This window comes from Arvicola amphibius, chromosome 7, assembly GCF_903992535.2.
Source record: "Arvicola amphibius chromosome 7, mArvAmp1.2, whole genome shotgun sequence".
NCBI lineage: Eukaryota > Metazoa > Chordata > Mammalia > Rodentia > Cricetidae > Arvicola > Arvicola amphibius.
In genome coordinates, this window is record NC_052053.1 from 17668771 (window position 1) to 17690430 (window position 21660).

A 21660-nucleotide genomic window follows, 5' to 3' on the forward strand; every position below is an offset into this window, starting at 1 on the left:
TTGGCCTAGCTGGAGCGGTGCTTCACTGGTTAATGGCCAAGCACATGAAAAGAAGGTCACTGTTGAGGTTGTTTGCCAGTGCACGCCAGCATGACTTCCCTATGCATCTGCCCTGTTTATAATCCACTTCACGAAGGGCTCTGACCCCTTGCTGACCCCTTGGTTAGCAAGCTCAGACAATCCTTTTTGAAAATCTGAAAAATCTATTTGCAATGCGGTATTTTGTGTGTATCATATAGTGGTTGTTGACAGAGTGAACAAGATGTGTGGTGTGGTTTGGTTTGATTTGTTTTGTTTTTTTCTCCTGGCAAGGAAGTTTTATTCTTTCAAAGGGCACAGTCAATCATACTTAATGACCATGGCTATTTTCTTCTTAAAGTGTCATTTTGTTGAGGATGAAATGTCTACGTGTTCTTTGAGCCATAAGAGGACATTTCAGCTCATGTTCAGTTGTTGGCTGAGGTAATGAATTGTACCTTGACTTTAGAAAAGAATCATTACTAACATCATCTATCATCTCTGTTTGTAGGTATTACTGTTTAAAGAAACCTTTTACCAGCAAATCTATGATACAAAGTATAAGTAACAAAGAAAACCATAGCTGTTATCTGTCAAGTAACAAGCGCTTAATGCCAGAATGGCTCACCTAAAGCGACTAGTAAAATTGCACATTAAAAAACATTACCACAAAAAGTTCTGGAAGCTTGGCGTGGTCATCTTTTTCTTTTTGGTCGTTTTGATTTTAATGCAACGAGAAGTAAGCGTTCAATATTCCAAGGAGGAATCAAGGATGGAGAGAAACTTGAAAAACAAGAACAAAATGTTTGACTTCATGCTCGAAGCCGTAAACAACATCAAAGACGCAATGCCAAAGATGCAAATAGGAGCGCCCGTCAAGCCGAGCATCGATATCCCCCAGAGACCCTGTCTGCCGGGGTACTATACAGCAGCCGAGCTGAAACCCGTTCTCGACCGCCCACCTCAGGATTCCAATGCACCTGGTGCTTCTGGCAAGCCTTTCAAGGTCACCCACCTCAGCCTGGAGGAGCAGAAGGAGAAAGAGCGTGGGGAGACGAAGCACTGCTTCAACGCCTTTGCCAGTGACAGGATTTCTTTACACCGCGACCTTGGACCTGACACCCGACCGCCTGAGTATGTTGAAGAATATTCCCTTACTGTTTTTCAGCAGGGTTTTCAAGGAAGAGGCGCTAACTCAGGCTGGCTCCTTAGGCACTCTGAAGCAAAACAGCAGTCAGTGCTGTGCGTTCGATGTCTCCTTTGATTTTCTTTTAACTTTTGAGGCAGAGAATCCATAGCTCTTGTTGGTTTGGCAGTGGAGGCAGGAAACGCACCTTCTGAATTAGAAAACCGTGTTCTAGATCTGATGTATACTCAAGGAGAAATCTCCCCCCATCCCAAATGCTATAATTTCCTCATCCACTTAGGAACATTTGGGCAGTTTTTTATAGAAAATAGAGGAGGTGAAGGGATAGTTCTCATTTCTCTGATTTGCTATGGAATAGAAATGTTTTTTAAACTGTGCCAAGATTTTGAAGCTATTAGGTAGTGTATTGGTTTGTAAAGTATGTCACACGCTCTGTGTACTGTGAAGACGTGATTATATCTCAGAAGGCCCTGGGTTTGTACACTTCCTTCTTAGAGAGGACATTGTTACAACTCACTTCCACCTGCTCAGAGGGTCTGCTGGTGTGCTCTCATGGCTGTAGAATTAGAGGCAAATATTCCTTATGTCATTTCTGTACTTGTCTCAGCTATACAGAATCTTTCTCTGTGCCTTTATTTAAGCATTCTGTTACCTAACGTGAGGTTTAAATACTGTATTTGAATTGCAAAGGGTGGTATGAATTCCTGAACTCTCGAACCATCCATGAATTTTTAAGAAGACAAGACAGGCAAACAGTAAGCAGCTGGTGCCTACTATATATTCCGTTTACTGGTTCTAACAGATTACATCTGCACGCAGAGAGTTTTACTAGATTTGCAACTGTGAATTCCTGCTCTGACTACATGCATCCCTGCATATTGAAGCTGCAGGGGAAGGATGATGTAACACCGGTGTGGTTCAAGGTTAAGTTGCCCATCACTTCAGAGTAAGTGCAGGAAGAAACAGTTGCTCTATAAAATACCCTTGTGTTTCCGATGGTTCTCTCTTTTATCAATAGATTCAGATGCAGTATTACATTTTACTGATTCTGGAAGACATGGTGACCGAAAAGCAGTCCCCATAAGAACTCATTTAGCATAATTTTTATTTATTAGATGTCAGTTACTATCTTCTTAAGATGAGCATTTTAATTCTAGTGTTAGTAAACTTCAATAACGTTCAGTAATGTAGTTACTGAGGGAGAAAAAAACCAGCTGAGCACATTAACAGCCATAATTAGTTTGGAGTTGGAGATCTGCTTCTCCGCCACTCTCTGGATAACATTTTGTGGGGAGTGCTAAAGGCTAGTTGTTTCTTACTTTCAACATAACCAGTATCAACGGGACCCCCTTTTCTGAAAATCTCACCAGTGTTTTATTCAAGGCTCAGCAGCCATGTGGATCTAGTGTCTCCTAAAGCCAGATGATGACCTGATTTATAACTAAGTGATTTCTAAATGCTGAGTTTTACAAATTGTCTTACAGTAAATATAGAGTCTCTGCAGCAGGTTATTTGATTGCGCTAGTTTAAATGATATGAAATGGCTTGTAGCATAAATTTACTGTGCACGTTATTTCAGAATGATTGCAGTTTATAAAGTCGTACTGAGAAATTTTATCGCTTGCATTAATGATGGAATCAACACTTGGCCTGTGACCCTCTCGCTTCCATTTTTACTAATTCTCGTTGATAGTTACTTCTTAGGCAAATACATTCTAGCTTACTTAAACAGAGGGAATGCTTCACCCAATTAAATTGGTGACATTTTACTAGTGACATGTGTGTGTGTGTGTGTGTGTGTGCGCGCGCGCAGTTTTGTCCGTTGCATCTTTAATGTCATATAATCCTTACCTGATATTGTATTAATTGACTACATAGCAAATAAAGGTAGGTAAAAATCCCTAATCCCTAATTCTCTTCTTTCCTTACAACGTGAGAAAATGCCACACTGTGGGGTTTGTCAGAACTGTATGTTAGTTTATAAACCTATATGTATTAAAAGATAAACTTACATTTAGTAATTTATTTCTGCATCATTATGAGAAAATGAATATGCATATTTGCGTCTTATTTTCACTCAGTAGTTTATTCAAAATTCAATTTAAAAAGTAACTTGCTGTAGTTTGTGTGTGACATTCTATCCCAAACAGCGCTTTTTTTCCCTGCCCTCTCTTCCCTGTCCGCTTTCCCGACAGGTCTTCTTCACAGCTACCGCTGACTAATTCCTTTTTTCTTCCATAAACATCTCACCCTACTGACCTGCTTTTGGGAAAGAATCCCAAGCACATTTCTACCAAGGTATGGTTATGAAGGCCTTTCATGAGAGGACCTGCTGGCTTGTTTGTAGGCTCGGCTGCTACACTGGAGAAGGCCCCCTGGCCACTCACGACAACTGAAATGTATTGGCTCTTATCTCTACGAGTGAATGATTTACCTCCTTCCCTTTGAGTCTGAGCAGCAATCTTTGATTGTTTGCATGCTGTTTTTATAGCGTGGGGGAATGGTATAGTCTACTGCCTCAAATGGAGCAGTCATGCATGACATTTCAATGACCTTATAGACACTGCTGTCTTGTCAGCTTATCTTCTGCACAGACCACACACAGTTAATGTCATGCCCTGGGTTGTAAATGCCTCCCTCTCTCCTCACCTCCACTCTAAAGACTGGTGACTGTGTTCATCATGACAGGGCTGGAGGCTGTACGGAGCCACAGTTGCCTTTCTGTCCTAATTAATTTGTAAATAATGTTTTTTATGAGGAAGACAATGTTGCAAAAGTAAATTTGATAGCAATCTGTAACCAATGCTTTTAGGTAATTGAAAGTAGCACTAATTAATCAAATCAAGACCGCTTAGGAATCCTTTCCCTGTGTATATCAATGTAACAGATGGTAATATGCATAAGACTTTTATTTTTTTTTCTCCTAAAGATAGGGTCTAAGTATGTAGACTTGGCTGGCCTGGAATTTGCAATGTAGACCAGACTCGCCTCAAGCTCACTAAGATTCACCTGCCTCTTGCTCCAAATGCTGGTACTGAAGTCATGTACCATCATGACTGGCCCAGCATAGACCTTTGAGCGTGGATATATAGATCTTTAAATTTCTAAGTATGTCCTGTTAAAAGATAATTTGAAAGTGATAGGTCTTAATCAAATAGCAAAGGACATTTTCAGAGTGAATTCCTTAACACAGATGGTTAAATGGTCCTAAGCATTTGATGATAAGAACCTAGGTTTTGTGGTGAGCTTACTTCTTGTTTTGATTCCATATATAAAACTAAATTTGATTAAATTAACTTGGGAAATGAAGTTATACGGTTTAAATCAAATAAGAAAAATGTGTGACTTAAACAAGAAAAAAAATTTATTGGACAGTAGTTAGACATTTTGATTTTTGCACATTGATTCATTTATGGGTTATATCTCTTTCTAAAACAGGACAGTGTAGAAAACCTGACCCATGTCGTCTGTATCGGTGAGCATGATTAGGAGGAAGGAGCTGCTTCTAGAACTTTGCTTCAGCCTAGTTATACTCATGAATCATTAAGATACTTTCATATATGAATAAGCATTGCTGTCTATTTGGTTCTATTTGTTTATTTGAGTTGCCATCGTTTCGGGTGATAACGATTAAATAATGATAACTTAGCGATGGTATAGAAATGGTGTAATGATGGTGAAATAAATCAGAAGTCATCATTGCTCTCCCACTTGCTTAACTTCTCCTAGATGTATTGAGCAGAAATTTAAGCGCTGCCCTCCCCTGCCTACCACCAGCGTCATAATAGTCTTTCATAACGAAGCGTGGTCCACGCTGCTCCGCACCGTCCACAGTGTGCTCTATTCTTCGCCTGCAATACTGCTGAAGGAGATCATTCTGGTGGACGACGCCAGCGTAGACGGTAAGAGAGTGGATGCTTACCAGTAAATCCTTGTGCTCGCGGTCAAAGCCTGCCTGGTGTACGTCGTTCTTCCTGGGGAATGTCTCGGGACCTGAACGGGTTCGGTGGCATGGCGAATGGTGAAGTTTGAGCTCTAGGGTGCCGTGTTGGAACACTGTGGGTTGTAGGACTCTCTGAACACCGACCTTCATAAGTGTAGGCCCGGGGGATGTGGCTGTCACTATATAGAGCATGGTGGTGAGGGGCACAGATGTGAGCTTGAAGTAAAGCTGTCTGGGCTGGAGCCCCACCTCTGGTCCCAACCAGCTGTGTGAATTTGTCACGTCTACTCTTCGGCCCCGGTTTCTTTATTCATAAAATGGAGATAATATCATGCTGTATCAAATTTAAGTAAATGTCATTACCTTAAACCACCGAAAGGGAAAACCACAGCGAATTTAATGAATATGACGCGTCCCATGATGTGATTTAGAACTGGAGCCTAACTGGGTTTTTAAATATGAAGGCGTTCATGTGAGCACCGTAATTTATAGGTGATGGTGTGAGCACCTGAAGCCACACTGCCACTCCGTTCTGTTTTATTTGAGCATTTTCCCCATTGCAGTGCTGAGGAGCCAATACAGGCCTCATGCATGGCAGGCACCTGCTGTGCGTGAAGCATGTCTGTAGACCTGAGCTTTTAAAAAATTAATTTAGCATTGCTTTCAAAATTAAATCAGATACTAAGTTAGATATCTTAAATTGGAATCATAAGCCTAGAAATATTCCCATGTCTACTTTTTTTAAAGGTACAGTTCCTTTAAGTAAAAACCAGTTTATTTCAGTGATTACGAAATTTGACTCCTGTATAAACACAGGTTTGGAGTCTGAGTCCCAAAGGCTTAATCCCAGCTCCTAGTTGTTCCTTCATTTGTAAAATGGGTACAGCACGCCCCCACCAAATCGAAAGTGCTGTTACATATACCATCATTTATGTACATGAGGAAAGGAAAAGTGGGTACTTATTAGGTTATATTGCTTGTATCCCTAGTCCAAACGTGGTAATCAGTGGCCATAAAATGAAACCATTAGCCATCACATCTACATGCAATTCTGTATTCTACCTGTATTTCCACGGCTTCCAGATAAACTTACTCTGAATAGAGTAAGGTTATGTTCTCAACAGAGAGAAACATTTGTGCAGCAGGAAAAAAAGTTGTTCATTTCCAGAGATTTTTTTTTTTTTACATGAACGTGAGACCAGGTCTCCAAATGCAGTTGTCTTATAATTTGTGTCTCCTGGATTCAAGTTAGACTCCATCAAGTGATGTGGTGTTGCATGCCCACAGTGCCAGCTGCTGCCTGTGGCTACAGCAAACAATCAGATAGAAAAATGCAGGATGGAGCAAGAGGAGGAAGAGGAAATGAAGTTACACACTATAGAGATCTTTGAATTTCTAATACCCTTTCCTATTACTTTACCACTTAATTGTAACTAACTGGTATTTTGCTCTATAATCCGATTTTGTGGTTCGTCCTGTCTGGTTGGACAGCAGCCAGTGGGTTTTAAGTCATGCTCGATTAAGGTTTTCATCCCCTATAAGTTTACCTAAAACACACACACACACACACACACACAAAATACAAAACACAGCACTAACATAGTCTTGGAAATGTTTTTCCCCTTTGATTTTTTGAATACCTTTTCGGAGATGGTTTTTATTTTGTTTGATTGTCCCAAGTGTGAGACAGTGGAGGTATGACAGATTTACTTCCAGAAGGGCGTTCAGTGGAAACATGCATCTTTATTTGAAAGCTCAAACAACCATTGAAGCAAAGGACGTGGGAACGAAGACACACCCATTCATTGTCTTTCTGCTTCAACCATTTCTTGTTTGCCTTCTTTCCTAATTACTTTCAAAGTAAGCATAAGGCTTACTCACACCGATTGAAAATTTAACATTCTCACGTAACACCATGATTCTTAGCCCCCCCGTTTTAGCCTTCAGAAAATTCTCTTTAATGAGCCAGACACATTTTCCCCTCAAGGCTTGTGGTGCCTTTCCCCCACAGCATCATTGCCTGTCATGTAGCAGGGACTGGAGGAGCTTGAGTCCCTCAGCTTCCTCGGCCCTTCACCTCTAGATAAGGGTAGAGAAGGACGTCTGCTTGCCGAAAAGGCCTGCTCCCTTTCGCAATAGTGATAAGTACTTGACAGTAAACTTGAGCCACTTTCCTAACAAAATGTATGCTTCAGTGCTCTTGTAGTTTGTCTCATAGACTCCATCGGAAACCTACCCACCAAGCACCCACTTGGAAAATATGACGGTATGGAAACGGAACAGCTAGGAGGGTGCATCACCCAGACTGAGGCAAGAGGCTCGGGGGTTCAGAGCTAGCCTAGGATGCTAGCCAGTCTTCAAAAAAGATGCACACACGGGCATACACACACGCGCATACATACGCACATACCCACTCCCGCCCCACACCCGCATATCTGTGAAGTAAAAACTAGTCCCTGATAACAGTTTATTGAGGAAAAGCAGAATGAAGATGAGGATATTTGGGTACCGATAAGGTAGTTAAATCCTAGTGAAGGCGAAAACCAGAGCTGGCATGTTCAGAGTAGTGCCAACTGACAGAGCCTGTGTTCTGCTGTCTCCTTGGGTCCCTCTCCTTCTCCCAGCTGTCACCTGTGCTGCTTATGTCACATTCCCCCCTACAGATAAGAGATCTAAGTACAGAAAAGGTAAAATAACGTTTCCAAGGTCAAACGGTTCAAAGGAATGGTCCGCTAACCCAGGACCTCTGATTTGATATAATTTTGTGCTTCCCCAAACAGAATACGGGTTAGATAAAATTTAGGGAGCAGATAAGAATTTGAACATATTTCAGATGTTTGGTTTTTTTTTTTAAAAAAAAGATAATTTTCCCATTTTTAATGGGGGTATTTTGCCTTCATGTATGTTTGTACATCATATGCACGCAGTGCAAAGAGGCCAGAAGAGAGGGTCAGATCCCCCCCATGAGCAGAGATACAGACAGTTGTGAGCCAGCATGTGGATGCTGGGAATTGAACCTGGGTCCTCTGTAGTTCAGATAGCTTAAACTGAATTACATATTAACAAGAATTGAAGAGTGGAATGGCAAGTTAGATGCATTGGCATAAGGCCCATCATGCCAGGAATCTGCAAGCTAAGGCCCGAGGACCACCCTGTCCAGGCCAGCCACGTCTGGCAAGACCATGTCTGAAGCAAACGAAATGCCCACAGCGACAAAGGCAATCTGACGGTGAAAGAGTTGACTGAAGATGCCCAGAAGTCTGAAGAGCACTAGATGGATTTGATTCGGCTTCCTATTGCCTTCTGCCTCCACGTTTGCTCTTTACCTATCTCATCTGACTTCAGATGTGGAGTACTCTGAGTCATGTATGCTGTACAGCTTTGTCTGTTGTTAGCGAGCTGACGTACATGCCTCTTCGAGTTTGTGCTGGCGGTGAAGTGTCCCCTACCCTACTACCACTCTCGGCATCCCCCCCCCCCCCCGCTTGCCCTTTGCTTGGCATTGTGGGTAGTGAGCTGCTTTGACCACTGTCTCACCGCTAGTGAACTGTATTGATTGCCTGGCAATCCTTGTCACGGCTCTCAAATTTTAGTGCCAGGTTAAATATTGGTTGAATGTTTTCTTATGAAAATCTGTTTCTCTGACTCTGAAAGCCACTCAGCTCAGTTCTTACTGTGAGCTTTCTGAACTCCTGGGGTCCCTCTCCATGTCGGCCTCTCACCTGTCCCTAACATAGTGCGTGGATTTTCTATGAAGTGGACAGAATAAGCGCGAATTATAACCGTAGGCATGACGTGAGTTATAATTTGTATACATAGTCTCATTTTCCTCAAAGACTTAAAGGTAATGTAACGCTGCTTTTACCGGCAGAATGAGCGAATGTTGACTTAGGTCTAGAAGGGTCACTGCCTGATGATTTCATTAGCTCTCAGATGTTAGATATAAAAATAATGTTGACATAGATTTAGAACCTGATGATTTCATTAGCTCTCAGATGTTAGATATAAAAAATAAATTTTTTTTTTAAAAAAAAAAGTGAACTGGAATTTTTTTTCCTTCTTTACAGACTACTTACATGAAAAACTAGAGGAATATATCAAACAGTTTTCTATAGTGAAAATCGTCAGACAACGAGAAAGAAAAGGTCTCATCACTGCTCGGTTGCTGGGGGCAACAGTAGCAACTGCGGAGACGCTCACGTTTCTGGATGCTCACTGTAAGTGCCTGTGCATAGCTGGCTTGTAACTATCTCCCTCTGCCCCTTCACCTCAAAGTTACTTTTCTTCAGATGTCTCGCGGTATTCTTCTGAACAGCATGTGTTGCTGATGTTAGCTCTGGCAGGCCTAACGGCTAACGGCTCTGTATACGGACTTCACATAGAGAGCCCTCACCGCCTCAATGTTTTTAATACCCAGTTTTCCTTGTGGGTGATTCTTACTGAGGGCTCCTCCCTCACCACAGATGTTCATTCTGCCCTAAGAAAAAGGAACAGCAAAAGGAATTTCTCCTTGCAGTTTTTCATTCCTATACGGTGAGATTAAATTTTTACCTAAGTATGGTCATGATCAGTACTACCATTGAACTTTGTCTCAATACTGCCACTTGTAACGTTTATAGGATTTTTTTTTTTCTGCTAAAGATTTGTTGAATCTGTTCTGCCCAGCAAGGGCTATCCTGCTATCTCATCCATATACAATGGATATGCTAGGTATTAACAAATGCTGCTTGGTCCCTGGAGCTGTAAGTTTGGGGAGCTTTGCTCTTCGTATGAATGCTTGAACTTGAACTGCCTAGCTCGTAGGTGACTGGCCACCCAAGAACTGCTTAAAGCATACACTGACTGTCACAGAAAGGCTTTGGGGTTGGTTTCTGTTGAGAGCCATTGCATCTGATAGGCTCTTAATCCATCCTTTGGAAACTGAATAGATATCTGGAAGTTTCTCAAAGGACCACATCACTCTCTAGTATTTCTTTTCCCGATCCAAAATGCGGTAAGATCTGACTTGGCATTCTTCTCTGCTGGACGATGATGCTGTCAGGCCATGGCTGACAAATTTAGCTGTGGGAAGAAGAGTGACCTGGTGTGGTGTGGACCAAGAGCATAATCCTGACCTTCGTGGGACTCTCCGTTCCTCTCCCACTTCCATTGGAACTATAGTAGCTTTGGGTGATTTTCTCTAGTCACTGAATTCAGAATATCCTAACTTCCTGACTAACTTTCTCCTAAGACCCAGGAAGAAGAATTAAGCTTTCAGTTACTCTGCCTTACTGGGTCAAAGGGACAAAAAAAAAATTAAATAATGTAGAATAACTTTAGGGTTAAGTGGAACGTTTATCTTAAAGGAAAAGGGCTCCCATAACAGGGATGGTAAATACATTAGAGCCCGTCTGTTGTGCTTGGAGGAAAATCTCATCTTTTAGGAGAATTTTCCTGGTTTTGTTTTTTCTCTTTAATCCTATTCTCACAATAAGAGCCCTTGAGAAGTCCCTGCTTATAGAGGTCTATTGTGCAGCGTGGTGTCTGTAGTTAATACTGTGTTGCGTACTTTAAAATGGCTAGAAGTAGGTCTCACGTATCCCCCTTCTCTTCCCTAGCCCCTCCACGTGAGGTGATGGGTAGATACCTTAATTGGCTTGATAGTAGTAAACTTTTAACAATGCATTTCTGCATCAAAACACACCATATACTCTTAATTACATCATTTTACCTATTACAATTAAGATGAAAGAAATCACCCATGTGTGTATATTCAGAACACAGATGATCTTTTCTAATTTTTCTATAAACTTTCCTGTAATATCAAAGGAAACTCTTTCACCATTTCCATGAACTTGACCGTAGCTTCTGTTTCGGGCAGGTGAGTGCTTCTATGGTTGGTTGGAGCCTCTGCTGGCCAGAATAGCCGAGAACTACACGGCCGTGGTGAGTCCAGACATTGCATCCATAGATCTAAACACATTTGAGTTCAACAAGCCTTCTCCATATGGAAGCAACCATAACCGTGGAAACTTTGACTGGAGCCTCTCCTTTGGCTGGGAATCGCTTCCTGATCATGAGAAGCAAAGGAGGAAGGATGAAACCTACCCAATCAAGTAAGCTGCTTGCTGCCATGTCTTACCTTCACGCCAGGAGCACTGAACGCTGCATGTGCATATGTGTTTTGCTTGTGTGATAATCCTTAATAACAGAAAAAGATACATTCTATATGTAGACTAGTAATGTATGAGGCTCTTATGCACAATAAGAGAAACCATTGAGATTAGGTGAATTCTCATGTCCTCATAAATTATAGTTTAAGAATATTAAAGCAGGTTAAGGATAGAAACGATAATATGGAAGATGGTATTTTTAATGTTCTTACTTCCCCCACAACCTTAACTGTGAGGAAAAAATTTTCAGCTATTCTGTATCTACATAAAAGAGTTAAAATGTAATATCTCTTCACCTCTATTGTCAGTTTGGTTCTTTAAACAGCCTTTCAGCCTGTTCAATTTCTGTATCAAACTTTGGCAATGTGTTTCTTTTCAGGACCCCCACCTTCGCAGGAGGCCTATTTTCTATATCTAAAGAATATTTTGAGCATATTGGAAGTTACGATGAAGAAATGGAAATCTGGGGAGGTGAAAATATAGAAATGTCATTCAGAGTAAGTTTATGGAGATTAAACATAGCATACATGTCCAACAGTGTGATGTATTGTGTTCTGATCGGCTCATACGGACCATGCAGAAGTATGCTGTCTTTATGTAGTTAGTGCTTTCTATAATGTAATTGCTGGAAAATTGGCAATGAGGCTATTTCCATTTAAGTTGTAACTTGATATATTTATTCATGGTTGCCAGTGTAACAAGAGGAATCAGTTAAACTCCTGTGTCCAGGCAATAACACCAATTAATGCACTTGTAGCTACTGAATTCCAGCCAAGATAAATATAATTAAACCTAGTGCTTCAGGAAATGAGTTGATTATCAAGGGAGTCAGTATGGAAAACATTTATTTATAACTGTAAAGGACACTAGGCTTAACTCTTTGCATCATATGAACTGTTCTTTTTATAATGCATGTTATAAATTAATATACACCAAACAGGCTTTTTAGTACTCATGACATGTGCTTAATATATTCAACTTGATGACCTCATTTGTGTGGTGACTATGTCACTCGCTTTTTGTCCTGCAGGTTGGAATGTGGTGGGGGAAAGCCCCGGGATTGGGTTTATGCGTTGGCTCTGGCTCCATGGCACACCGGCAGTCGTGGGCCCTGCCACAGCTGAACTGCTGAAGGGCGAGGGTCTTTTTACAGCTGACTCTGCTTCCAGCCCTAGCCCAGGCTGAGTCTCAATGCAGCTTGCTGGAGTGAACGTGTCACTGAGCCATCTGGTTTACTTTAATGGGGGAGAGAAGAGGTTTTGACCACTTGTCTCCATTCTAGCGTTCACGTTTGAGCGTGGCTTCATTTTAGGTTTTTTTTTTCTTCTTACTGATTGTTGATGACATTTTATTTAGAGAACTACTGCAAATTTTAGACACATTTTACATGGAGGTGGGCTTTTCAATATGATAAAACTCCCTTGAAAATATAATGGGTTATATTCTGGCAATGATAGCTTTCTCGAATGGTTGTCTTTAATACCAAATTGAATATCCAAGGAGGAAATAGAGTCTGGGTTCTTTTGTACCCAGACAGCTAGTTCATTTCTTAGGAAAAAGTGTGTAGTTTCAGTAAGCGGCCATCTGTTTAAGGGGGACGTCAGCTACACCAGAGAGCCTTGTTTTTCTCTGCATATTAGAACACTTGCATAATTACTGGCCAAAAAGAAAACTTGGAATTAGTTTTTATGAAGGACTCAGAACTCATGCTCTTGTAAACCTACTTTCTGAAGATGTGCGTTTGTTCTCTGTATTTCTCATTTCGTTTATTAAAACTTTTGTTTACATTTATAGAGCATAAATTGAACTGGCATAGAGACTTTATAACACACTAATAAATCTCTATATTTTGTATTTATTGATATTTTAAAGGTAAACTTAAAGCAACAGTTTTTTCCCCAAATACTGTAAATTTAAACAAATATCATTAATTATCAGGTGTGGCAATGTGGTGGGCAGTTGGAGATTATGCCTTGCTCTGTTGTTGGACATGTTTTTCGCAGCAAAAGCCCTCATACCTTCCCAAAAGGCACGCAGGTGATTGCTCGCAACCAAGTTCGCCTTGCAGAAGTCTGGATGGATGAATACAAGGAAATATTTTATAGGAGAAACACAGATGCAGCAAAAATCGTTAAGCAAGTAAGTGAGGGACAAATGCTGAAACGGCATTTGAAGACTATCCCGAGTCCATAAGCCTTTTTTTTTTCCCCCACTTGAATCACCTCGTGGGAGGGGGAGGGGGGATTTAAAAGGTATATTTGAAGGTAGGCTTTTAAACTTTAAACCTTAAAATAAATAGCTTAGGGCCGTCAAGCTGGTGCAGGAGCTTGTCACCAAACCTTATGTCCTAAATTCAATCCCTGGGACTGACACCATGGAAGGAGAGAACTAATTCCTCTAAGTTGTCATTTGACTTCACATGTATGTGCCATGGCACATGTATACACACACACACACAAACACACACACACACACACATAAATAATATTAATAATAATAATTATAAAATAGTAATAATAAATGTGTATATAACTTATTCATGCTCTCCTAAAAGAATAAGATTAAACAGTGTTATAAAATTCAGGCATTTTTAATTGTTTCCCTTGGCCCTGAAAATAAAGGAAAATAAAATACAATTAACTCAAAATTGTCTTTTTCAACTCAAGATCCAGTTGGGAATTTTGTTAAGATTAAAACAGTTAAATTAGAAAACACCCGACTGTGCGGTTTGGGGATTATTTTTTGCACTTGACTACAAAGAGATAGTGATCTCCCTGGGTCTTAGCACTGTGCGTCTGCACGTGTTTCCACACACCTCTCTCTCCGGGTCATTTTTAAGTAAAGAGGTGGGATGAGTTCAGAATTCTCCCACAATCAGCCCCACATCCTCGGCATTTTGGGGAGACCTTTGTTCTGTAAACGTTCTGTCCATAAGTAAAGTGTATTCCAGCCCTCCAGGGTGACTTGATTCTTTTACCTACCAGGGACCAGGCAGGCAGCACACTCGTTGCTTGAGAATGGTCCATTTATTGTTCATCCTGCATCCAGAGTTTTACCGAATACCTAAATGTCAGTGCAAATAGGACCGTATGAAGGATTCATCAGAGCTGATTTGATTGAGAACTCCCTTCATGCTCTCATCTGTTTCCAGAAATCATTTGGTGATCTTTCAAAAAGATTTGAGATAAAGAAACGCCTTCAGTGTAAAAATTTTACATGGTACCTGAATACCGTTTACCCAGAAGTGTATGTACCAGACCTTAATCCTGTTATATCTGGATATGTGAGTATTTTTATGTTCCCCTTTTTCCTTGATAAACTCCCTCCCTTACCTTTTAACTTACTGCTTTTGGAGTTTTCCATTATTAATGCCACTTCTCTGAAATTAATTGAAAAATAGAAACGGCGCAGTTTGATTATATATATATTTTAAATCTTTTAACTTAGATTAAGAGTGTTGGTCAACCTCTGTGTCTGGATGTTGGTGAAAATAACCAGGGAGGCAAACCGTTGATTCTGTACACATGCCATGGACTCGGCGGAAACCAGGTGAGCTCTTCTGGACATGGTCAGGTGCTGTGTGTTCCTCGGAAGTCACAGCTCAGCTTGATACTAAGGCACACGGCCGTGCGGATGTTTTCAGGCTAAGCATGACGTTGCGGAGTATTTCCATGGGCTGGGAAAGTAATCTGGAGTTACCCACTTAATCATCAGAAAGGAGATTGAAAGCAAAGCAGAATAACATCATTTGAGGTTGTGTATGTCTAATGTAGCTTTCGACACTCGTGCGACTGTCGGTGTGGAGGCTTTGGGAGTCATCAGGGGAAGGCAGTATTAACTGTAATAGCACATTGCTTCCAGTGATAATGCTGGCACAGCCTGCATTATAAAGTCCTTTGAGGGCAGAGATACTGTTTCAGGACACTGAATCTAAATGCTGTTTCTCTCCCTCCCCACCCCCCTTTTTTTCCTCTTTGATTACTGACATCCTTGTTTCCACACAATTTTTCCAATTAAGAGCAAATGTGATCTGTTACTACCTAGCCTACTAAAGTTTTAGACATTATTAAGTTTCTAGCTTTTAGCTTATTTTGACTTTATCTTTAGCAAATTAGCTCAGAGAAGGATTTGTCTTTCTCCACAGTCAGTCAGCTAGATCCCCGACTGAGCCCTGGGTGAGCTTCATCCATTGGCTCCTAGCTCCATGAGGAACCCATACTGCAGAACCAGCATCTGCAGTCAGTAATATCAGGTCAGGAGTAAAGAATCCAGGGTCTTTGTGGATGTATCAAACCGCCTCAGGATTAGATGAGGGGTCCTTGGAAAGATAACATCTGAGACTTTATATTGAGAGGTGTTTAGTGGAATGGTAAGGAAATAGGCAGAGTGTGAGGAAGGATATACAAAGAAAAACATCTAGAACTTTTTCCTTTCTGGGAATTGCCTGTATGTTGGCACAGGATTTTCACAGGCTTGCATGTTTGTGCTACTGTGTATGTACTTCAACAGGGCTTTGAAAGAAAGTATCAGCGTTAGGAAGAAAGGATCAATGTGTCTCCTGGCCAGTCTGCTTCTGCACATCTTTCTATTCATTAAATTCAGCTTAATTAGTCTTTATTTGACTATATACAATCTTCTAATTTTTTCTTTTCTTTCTACATAAGAATAGTTATAGAAATAATTGTTATTTTGTAGATAACAATTTGCTTATTTCCTCATTTGTAAATATGTTATCATGATTATTAATACTTAGACATTTCTCTCAAGGTCTTTCCAGAATCCTAATTATCTTAAAATGCATTATTACTACTATTTTTGTAATAATTTGCTGCAGGATGATGTCTTAAAAATATAGTGTGTGAGTGTTAGTTTTATGCTTTTCTATTATCTTTTTCCGTGTAGATATTTTTGTAGCGAATTATAAAATTAATTTAAAATTATCAATAGAATAGGCTGTCTTTAATAAATTTGAGGAGAAAATTCAGTTATTAAAAATATTTGTATAACTTCATCATACAACTTGTCCTGTTGCAAGATTTGACAGTCACGGACTGACCTTGTGAAACCTGTGTCACTGAAGAAGCTTTTTCCCATAATAAACGGAAACTATGATGTAATTTGGGGTGCTAAAAGAGACAGAGCAGGAAGAGATAATATGAGTGATGGATTCAGAGGTTGGACTTGGAGTTAACCAAGATCTTTCTGGAGCACTCATCTGAGATGGAGTCAAGCATTCGGGGAGAAGAGCATCTTGAAGGAGGTCTGGGTGAGAGCAGCCACTTAGGAGAGGCTCAGAGAACACAGCAAGCCAGCATGGCCAGCACGCATTGTGGTCTAGGAAAGGAGCAAGGGAAATGAGGTCAGAGATTCTGATAAGGAACCTGGTTGTATGGAGCTCTGCAAACCTATTAAGGAAGATGGATTTGATTCTGAACTCAACAGAAGCCATCAAGAGGTTTTTGAGTGGGCGAATAATGTGATCTGGTTTGTATTTTAAGACGGCTCTGGCTTCTGTCATCTTAATGCACTTCTATCCTTTACGCGTTCGTTTTTTATTTTTGAGATTTAATAAAATTTTAACATTTCCCCCTTCCCTTTCTACCCTCTCAAATAACCCTCCCTACTCTCCCTCAGATTCATGGGCTCTTTTTTTCCTAATGGCTACTGCATGCATATATGTATATACATATAAATTCCTAAATATAACCTGTTTGCCCTGCATAATGTTACTTGTATGTATGTTTGGCACTGGACAACCAATTGATGTGGTTTTCCCTGGGAAAGACCACTTACCCGGCTCCCAGCTTTCCTCTGTTTTTTAAGTAGGGTTGAGGCCTCAGTGGGCTTTTCCCTGTCTACTTTGGCATGTCCATTGCTGTCATCCTTGTTGAACTCACTTTCGGGCAGTCCTATTTTTTTAAAATCAATTATTTCCCTCAACTATTTAGCAAATTTTAGTTCCTTGAGAACTAAAATTCAGACGTCTCATTTAATTTGAGCATTTTCTCCTTTTCTTCCATTTTGATCGTTTAATGGTGTTTTATGACATGTAATCCTTTTATAACAGTGTTTCTGAATGCAAAGCAAAGTAACTATTTTTGCTCTGTGGCTGGGTTGGAGACTGTTCTGGTCCAATGCATTTATGTCATCACAGCCTTATGACAGTTAATATTTCATGCACATTCTCCGCTAGCCCATGCCTCCAAGTTCTGAGTGGCATGTCTCTCCCATAGTTTCAGCTGGTTACTTATTTACTTTGTCCTTGTTACCAAATTATTTTCGACTGTTTTCCTTTCCTTCCAAGTTTCATCTTAGTGACCCTTAAATAATATGTGATAGCCTTTCTTCTCGTCTCTGAGTTCTTAAGGCTTATCTTAGTTTAAATTACTTAGTTAGGAATACTTAGAATGCTGTTTCTCCTTCTTAAGCTACTTTCTATGGTGCTTCCCCCTGAAAAGTTGGTTGTAAAACCATTTTAAGGTTTTACTTGTAGGAGAAAGAGAAATTAAGCATGAGACTGAGACAAGGGGCTTGGGATGGAGGCTCTGGATTCTGCTAATATTTGTGGAGTGTTTACTCTAGCACAGTGCCTGCCTAGCATATCATAAGGGCTCTATAAATATTAGTGCTAACAGACATTATTGCATTATTGATAATCAATTATGTTAACTCATTTCATCCTTAGACCACCAACATTATTAAATATTTGATTTATTCTGGGGCTGGGACAATAGTTCAGTCAGTAAAGTGTCTTCCACGATAGTGACTGTCACTAGTTGATACAGTGCTTAGCCTTGGCTCACAGAGAATCCAACTAGCCACGCATGTAATTCTAGTAGCATAGGACAGGCTAGCTCTGGTGTCCTGTGGAAGCCTTCCACCAAGGAAAAAAATGAAATAAAGAGGTAAAATAGTACTTGACCTAGTCCTTACGGAATGAAAACGAGTTAGCAAACCAGGAAAGGGTCAAGGATTTCCAAGCAACAGTCTGGCAGCAGAGCGAACTCTTGGGTTATTCGTTAGAGGTTGTTTTATATTAAATGAGCACGGTCTGCTACAGCTGAGGCAGTAGTGGCTGCCGTGAGGGTAAGTCCTGAACACTGCACGTGTCAGAGAGTGGGCGGGGGAGCCTTGACCAATACAGGTGATTTTCGTGAAGCCAGTTTATCAAGCCAGAGCTTTAAAGGGCTTCCAAGCTGCTGACAGCTATCGATGCATCCTTGGGTCAGAGGTTGGCACTGCAGGATAAATTAAGAGGTGATCTGAGTCAAAAGAAGTGAGGATGGAGGAGTAAGCATGAATGAAATGACATCCGAGAAGAAAATTCAGCAGAGCTTAAGAGACTCATTAATTGGTTGTGGAGATACACATTAGGAAAAAGCTACAGCGTACCAAGCGCTGACGCATGCGTGTTGGTCTTTGCTGAAAGCACTCTACGCCTATCAACCCATTTGATTAGGAATGCTATGGGCAGGGATGGTTGATACCCATCTCACAGGGACAGAAGCAGGCTCTGAGAGTCCATGATAGCTTGTGGATTAGTGCAAACGACTCAGTTGAGATGAATGAGAGAAGGATTGTTGTGGGGGAGAGAGAAGAAAAAGCCAGTTAACTGTTCTCTAGAACTTTGCAGGCTGCTTTCTGCCGGCCTCCATTCTGCCGTGGAATTTGCAGTTTCTAGTTTGGAAAGGAAGGGTTCCCATATTTAGGGAGTAATCCCTGAGGGCAATGGACAAAAAGCTAGAGCTTGTCGTCTTCTGTCACAATGACCCTGCTTACACTTCTGATCTTTGTATCGTGGTTGTTGAAGACCTCGGGAGCTTACTGTTTAGTAGGGAGCTGGTTGGCTTTCACACGGGTACCTTTGTCAACAATATCTCTCTCCTTCCCACAGTACTTTGAGTACTCCGCTCAGCGTGAAATCCGGCACAACATCCAGAAGGAATTATGTCTTCATGCTACTCAGGGGGTCGTCCAGCTGAAGGCTTGTGTCTATAAAGGTCACAGGACAATCGCCACCGGAGAACAGATATGGGAGATTCAGAAGGTGACCGACTGCGGCTCATTCAGCCATTCACTAGATTACTTTGAATAGTTCTAATTGCTTTACTGTGCCATATATCAAATTACTTCACCTTCAATAGTTCTGCTGTTATTATGTGTTCCCTCTGTGATAAGAGACTATATCTAGGGATTTAGTACACGTGGGAGCAACTAATCATAAAGCTGAAGCCTGTCTTAAGCAGATGGAAAACTATTTTTTTTTTTTTTTTTTTGGTTTTTTGAGACAGGGTTTCAAACAGTCCTGGCTATCGTGGAACTCACTCTGTAAGACCAGACTGGCCTCGAACTCACAGAGATTCACCTGCCTCTGCCCCCCCAAGTGCTGGGATTAAAGGCATGTGCCACCACTGCCTGGCTATAAACTATTAATTAGTTCCTTATCCTTGACTTTCAAAGAGTTTTTACAATGGACTTTGCAAACTTTGTTTATTCCTTAAAGGGAAAAAAAGTGTGTTTTTCACATAGAATTGTTATGTCTTCCTCCATTTTAGTACATTTTAAATTAATCTAGAATCGAAAGAATATATGGTGGACCACCTGTTCTCAAAAATGTTTAAGATTTAGCTTGATTATGTACTTTTATCAAAAACTAGTTTCGTGTAATAATAGCATACCATAAGACTGGCTTTTCTGATTTTGAAGTTGGTCATTTGAAATACCAGTGGACTGCTTCTTGTCTGAAAATGTATTTCAGGTTTGCCCTCTATTTTCCTCTTCATTGTTGAAATGACTCCCATTGACTAGAGAGCAGTAAAGTGAACTAGAGGATTATGATCAAAAGTCATCAATACTTTACCAGCTTTAGCTGATCGTAGATTTAAGGTTGAGAATTGGACACATTTGTTTGCAAATCTCCCTTTACCTTTAGAGAAACCGTAAAGTCATTTTCATATCTAATTTTTAGCTGTAAACCATTAAAATTTAATGTATGTTATGTGTTTCCTTTTTTCTAGGACCAACTTCTGTATAATCCATTGTTTAAGATGTGCCTTTCAGCAAATGGAGAGCATCCAAACTTAGTGCCATGCAACCCAACAGACCTACTCCAAAAATGGATTTTTAGCCAAAATGATTAAGTGTTCCTTAAAGCTAAGGAGTTGAAAAGGACATATTCTTCCTCATAAAACTGTGACGAGGCGTACACTGTAGTTGTTGAAAATTATGCAAAAGCAGCTAATTGTAACTTATTCCAAGTGCATTTTCCTTATTTATGTCTTAAGATGTCTATGTAGTTCCGCGGCAGAGACCCTGTGGGTTTCTGTCTGAAGCTCAGCACCTAGAAATACCAAAGACGATTCTGAAATGTCCAGATGTAGAAGAGAGATGTTTACAAAGACAATAATTTTCCTAGAAAAGTGGCCTGTGCTTGTACCCTTGGGGGTATGCACAGCTACATCCGCACATTCGCCACTTAGAATATTTCCCCCAGCTGTAGGGGAACTGGAAAAAGATTTGATACTGTATTTTTATAGCTATGTAGAAATCGATCAATGAAGGTCAGTCATTGGCCTTTCTGTACAAACCAGGAAATTTTTACAGATCTAGAATTTATTGTTCTAAAATCCAGGTAAACTTTTTTGTTGTCTTCGTTTACTTGTCTGTCACATATTTCCATAAACATGAAGTTGAATAAGGAGAGGACTATTTTTAACACTTCAATTTTTGGAAAATTTACAGATATTTTTTAGTCTGAAGCCCACTCCACTTGATGCACGGGAGTCTTCCCCAAATGGCTTTTTTGAAGCGGCTACACTGTGTGTTTTCCCAGAGCACTTTTTAAAAAAACAAATTTATAAATTATTAGCTGTTACTACAGGGTTTCCTTCTTCCTTTCTAGTAGTCTTATTTTCTTAGCTAAATTCACTAATCCTGAATATTTATAATGCTGAATTTCAAATGCAGTATACTTGACTCAATTCTAAATGTCGTTGTTGATTCATTATAGAGAGTGTATTTGCAATGGATCTTTCCCATAAAAAGTAGCCTTACTTTTATCTACGTGAAAAACACAATAAAAAAGAACCCTGAACACTAGTGCAAACTTTTGTTTCTGTTCTGTCCAATTTGGGGTGGAATCTGTAATTGATCATGGGTAGAGGCTGTTTTATGGTACGTATTAGTTGCCTGCTGTTTGTGGAGCCCCAGATTCTTTTAAGGAACACGCCAACTGTGACAGTAGCATGAAAACAGGATTGAAGGTGCTGGTAGATTTATGAACTCCTGGTAGCTTTTTTTAATGTTCCCATAAAATTATATTGGGAAGTCACCGTTTCCCATTTGGCCATCTTATAGAGAGAGGTCTTTTATTATTTCAGAAGCAAAATAGAATTTGCTTT

At 40.3% G+C, this 21660-nt stretch overlaps 1 protein-coding gene across 1 annotated transcript; it reads left to right on the plus strand.

The window, feature by feature from the left end:
- Positions 1-637: 637 nt before the first annotated feature.
- Positions 638-21288, plus strand: Galnt3 (polypeptide N-acetylgalactosaminyltransferase 3). Its single transcript, XM_038337220.1, has 10 exons — positions 638-1152; positions 4895-5067; positions 9176-9325; positions 10969-11203; positions 11640-11757; positions 13199-13399; positions 14412-14543; positions 14708-14809; positions 19155-19307; positions 20278-21288. The coding sequence occupies exons 1-10, from the start codon at positions 638-640 to the stop codon at positions 20398-20400; spliced, it is 1902 nt and encodes a 633-aa protein (XP_038193148.1). The 3' UTR covers positions 20401-21288.
- The last annotated feature ends 372 nt before the right edge of the window (positions 21289-21660 follow it).

Bases quoted from the DNA above. Each gene is read 5' to 3' on its own strand.
- Galnt3 (XM_038337220.1), top strand. From the start codon at position 638: ATGGCTCACCTAAAGCGACTAGTAAAATTGCACATTAAAAAACATTAC. The intron at 14,810-19,154 runs GTGAGCTCTTCT...TCCTTCCCACAG, and splicing joins ATGGACTCGGCGGAAACCAG to TACTTTGAGTACTCCGCTCA. The intron at 19,308-20,277 runs GTGACCGACTGC...CCTTTTTTCTAG, and splicing joins AGATATGGGAGATTCAGAAG to GACCAACTTCTGTATAATCC.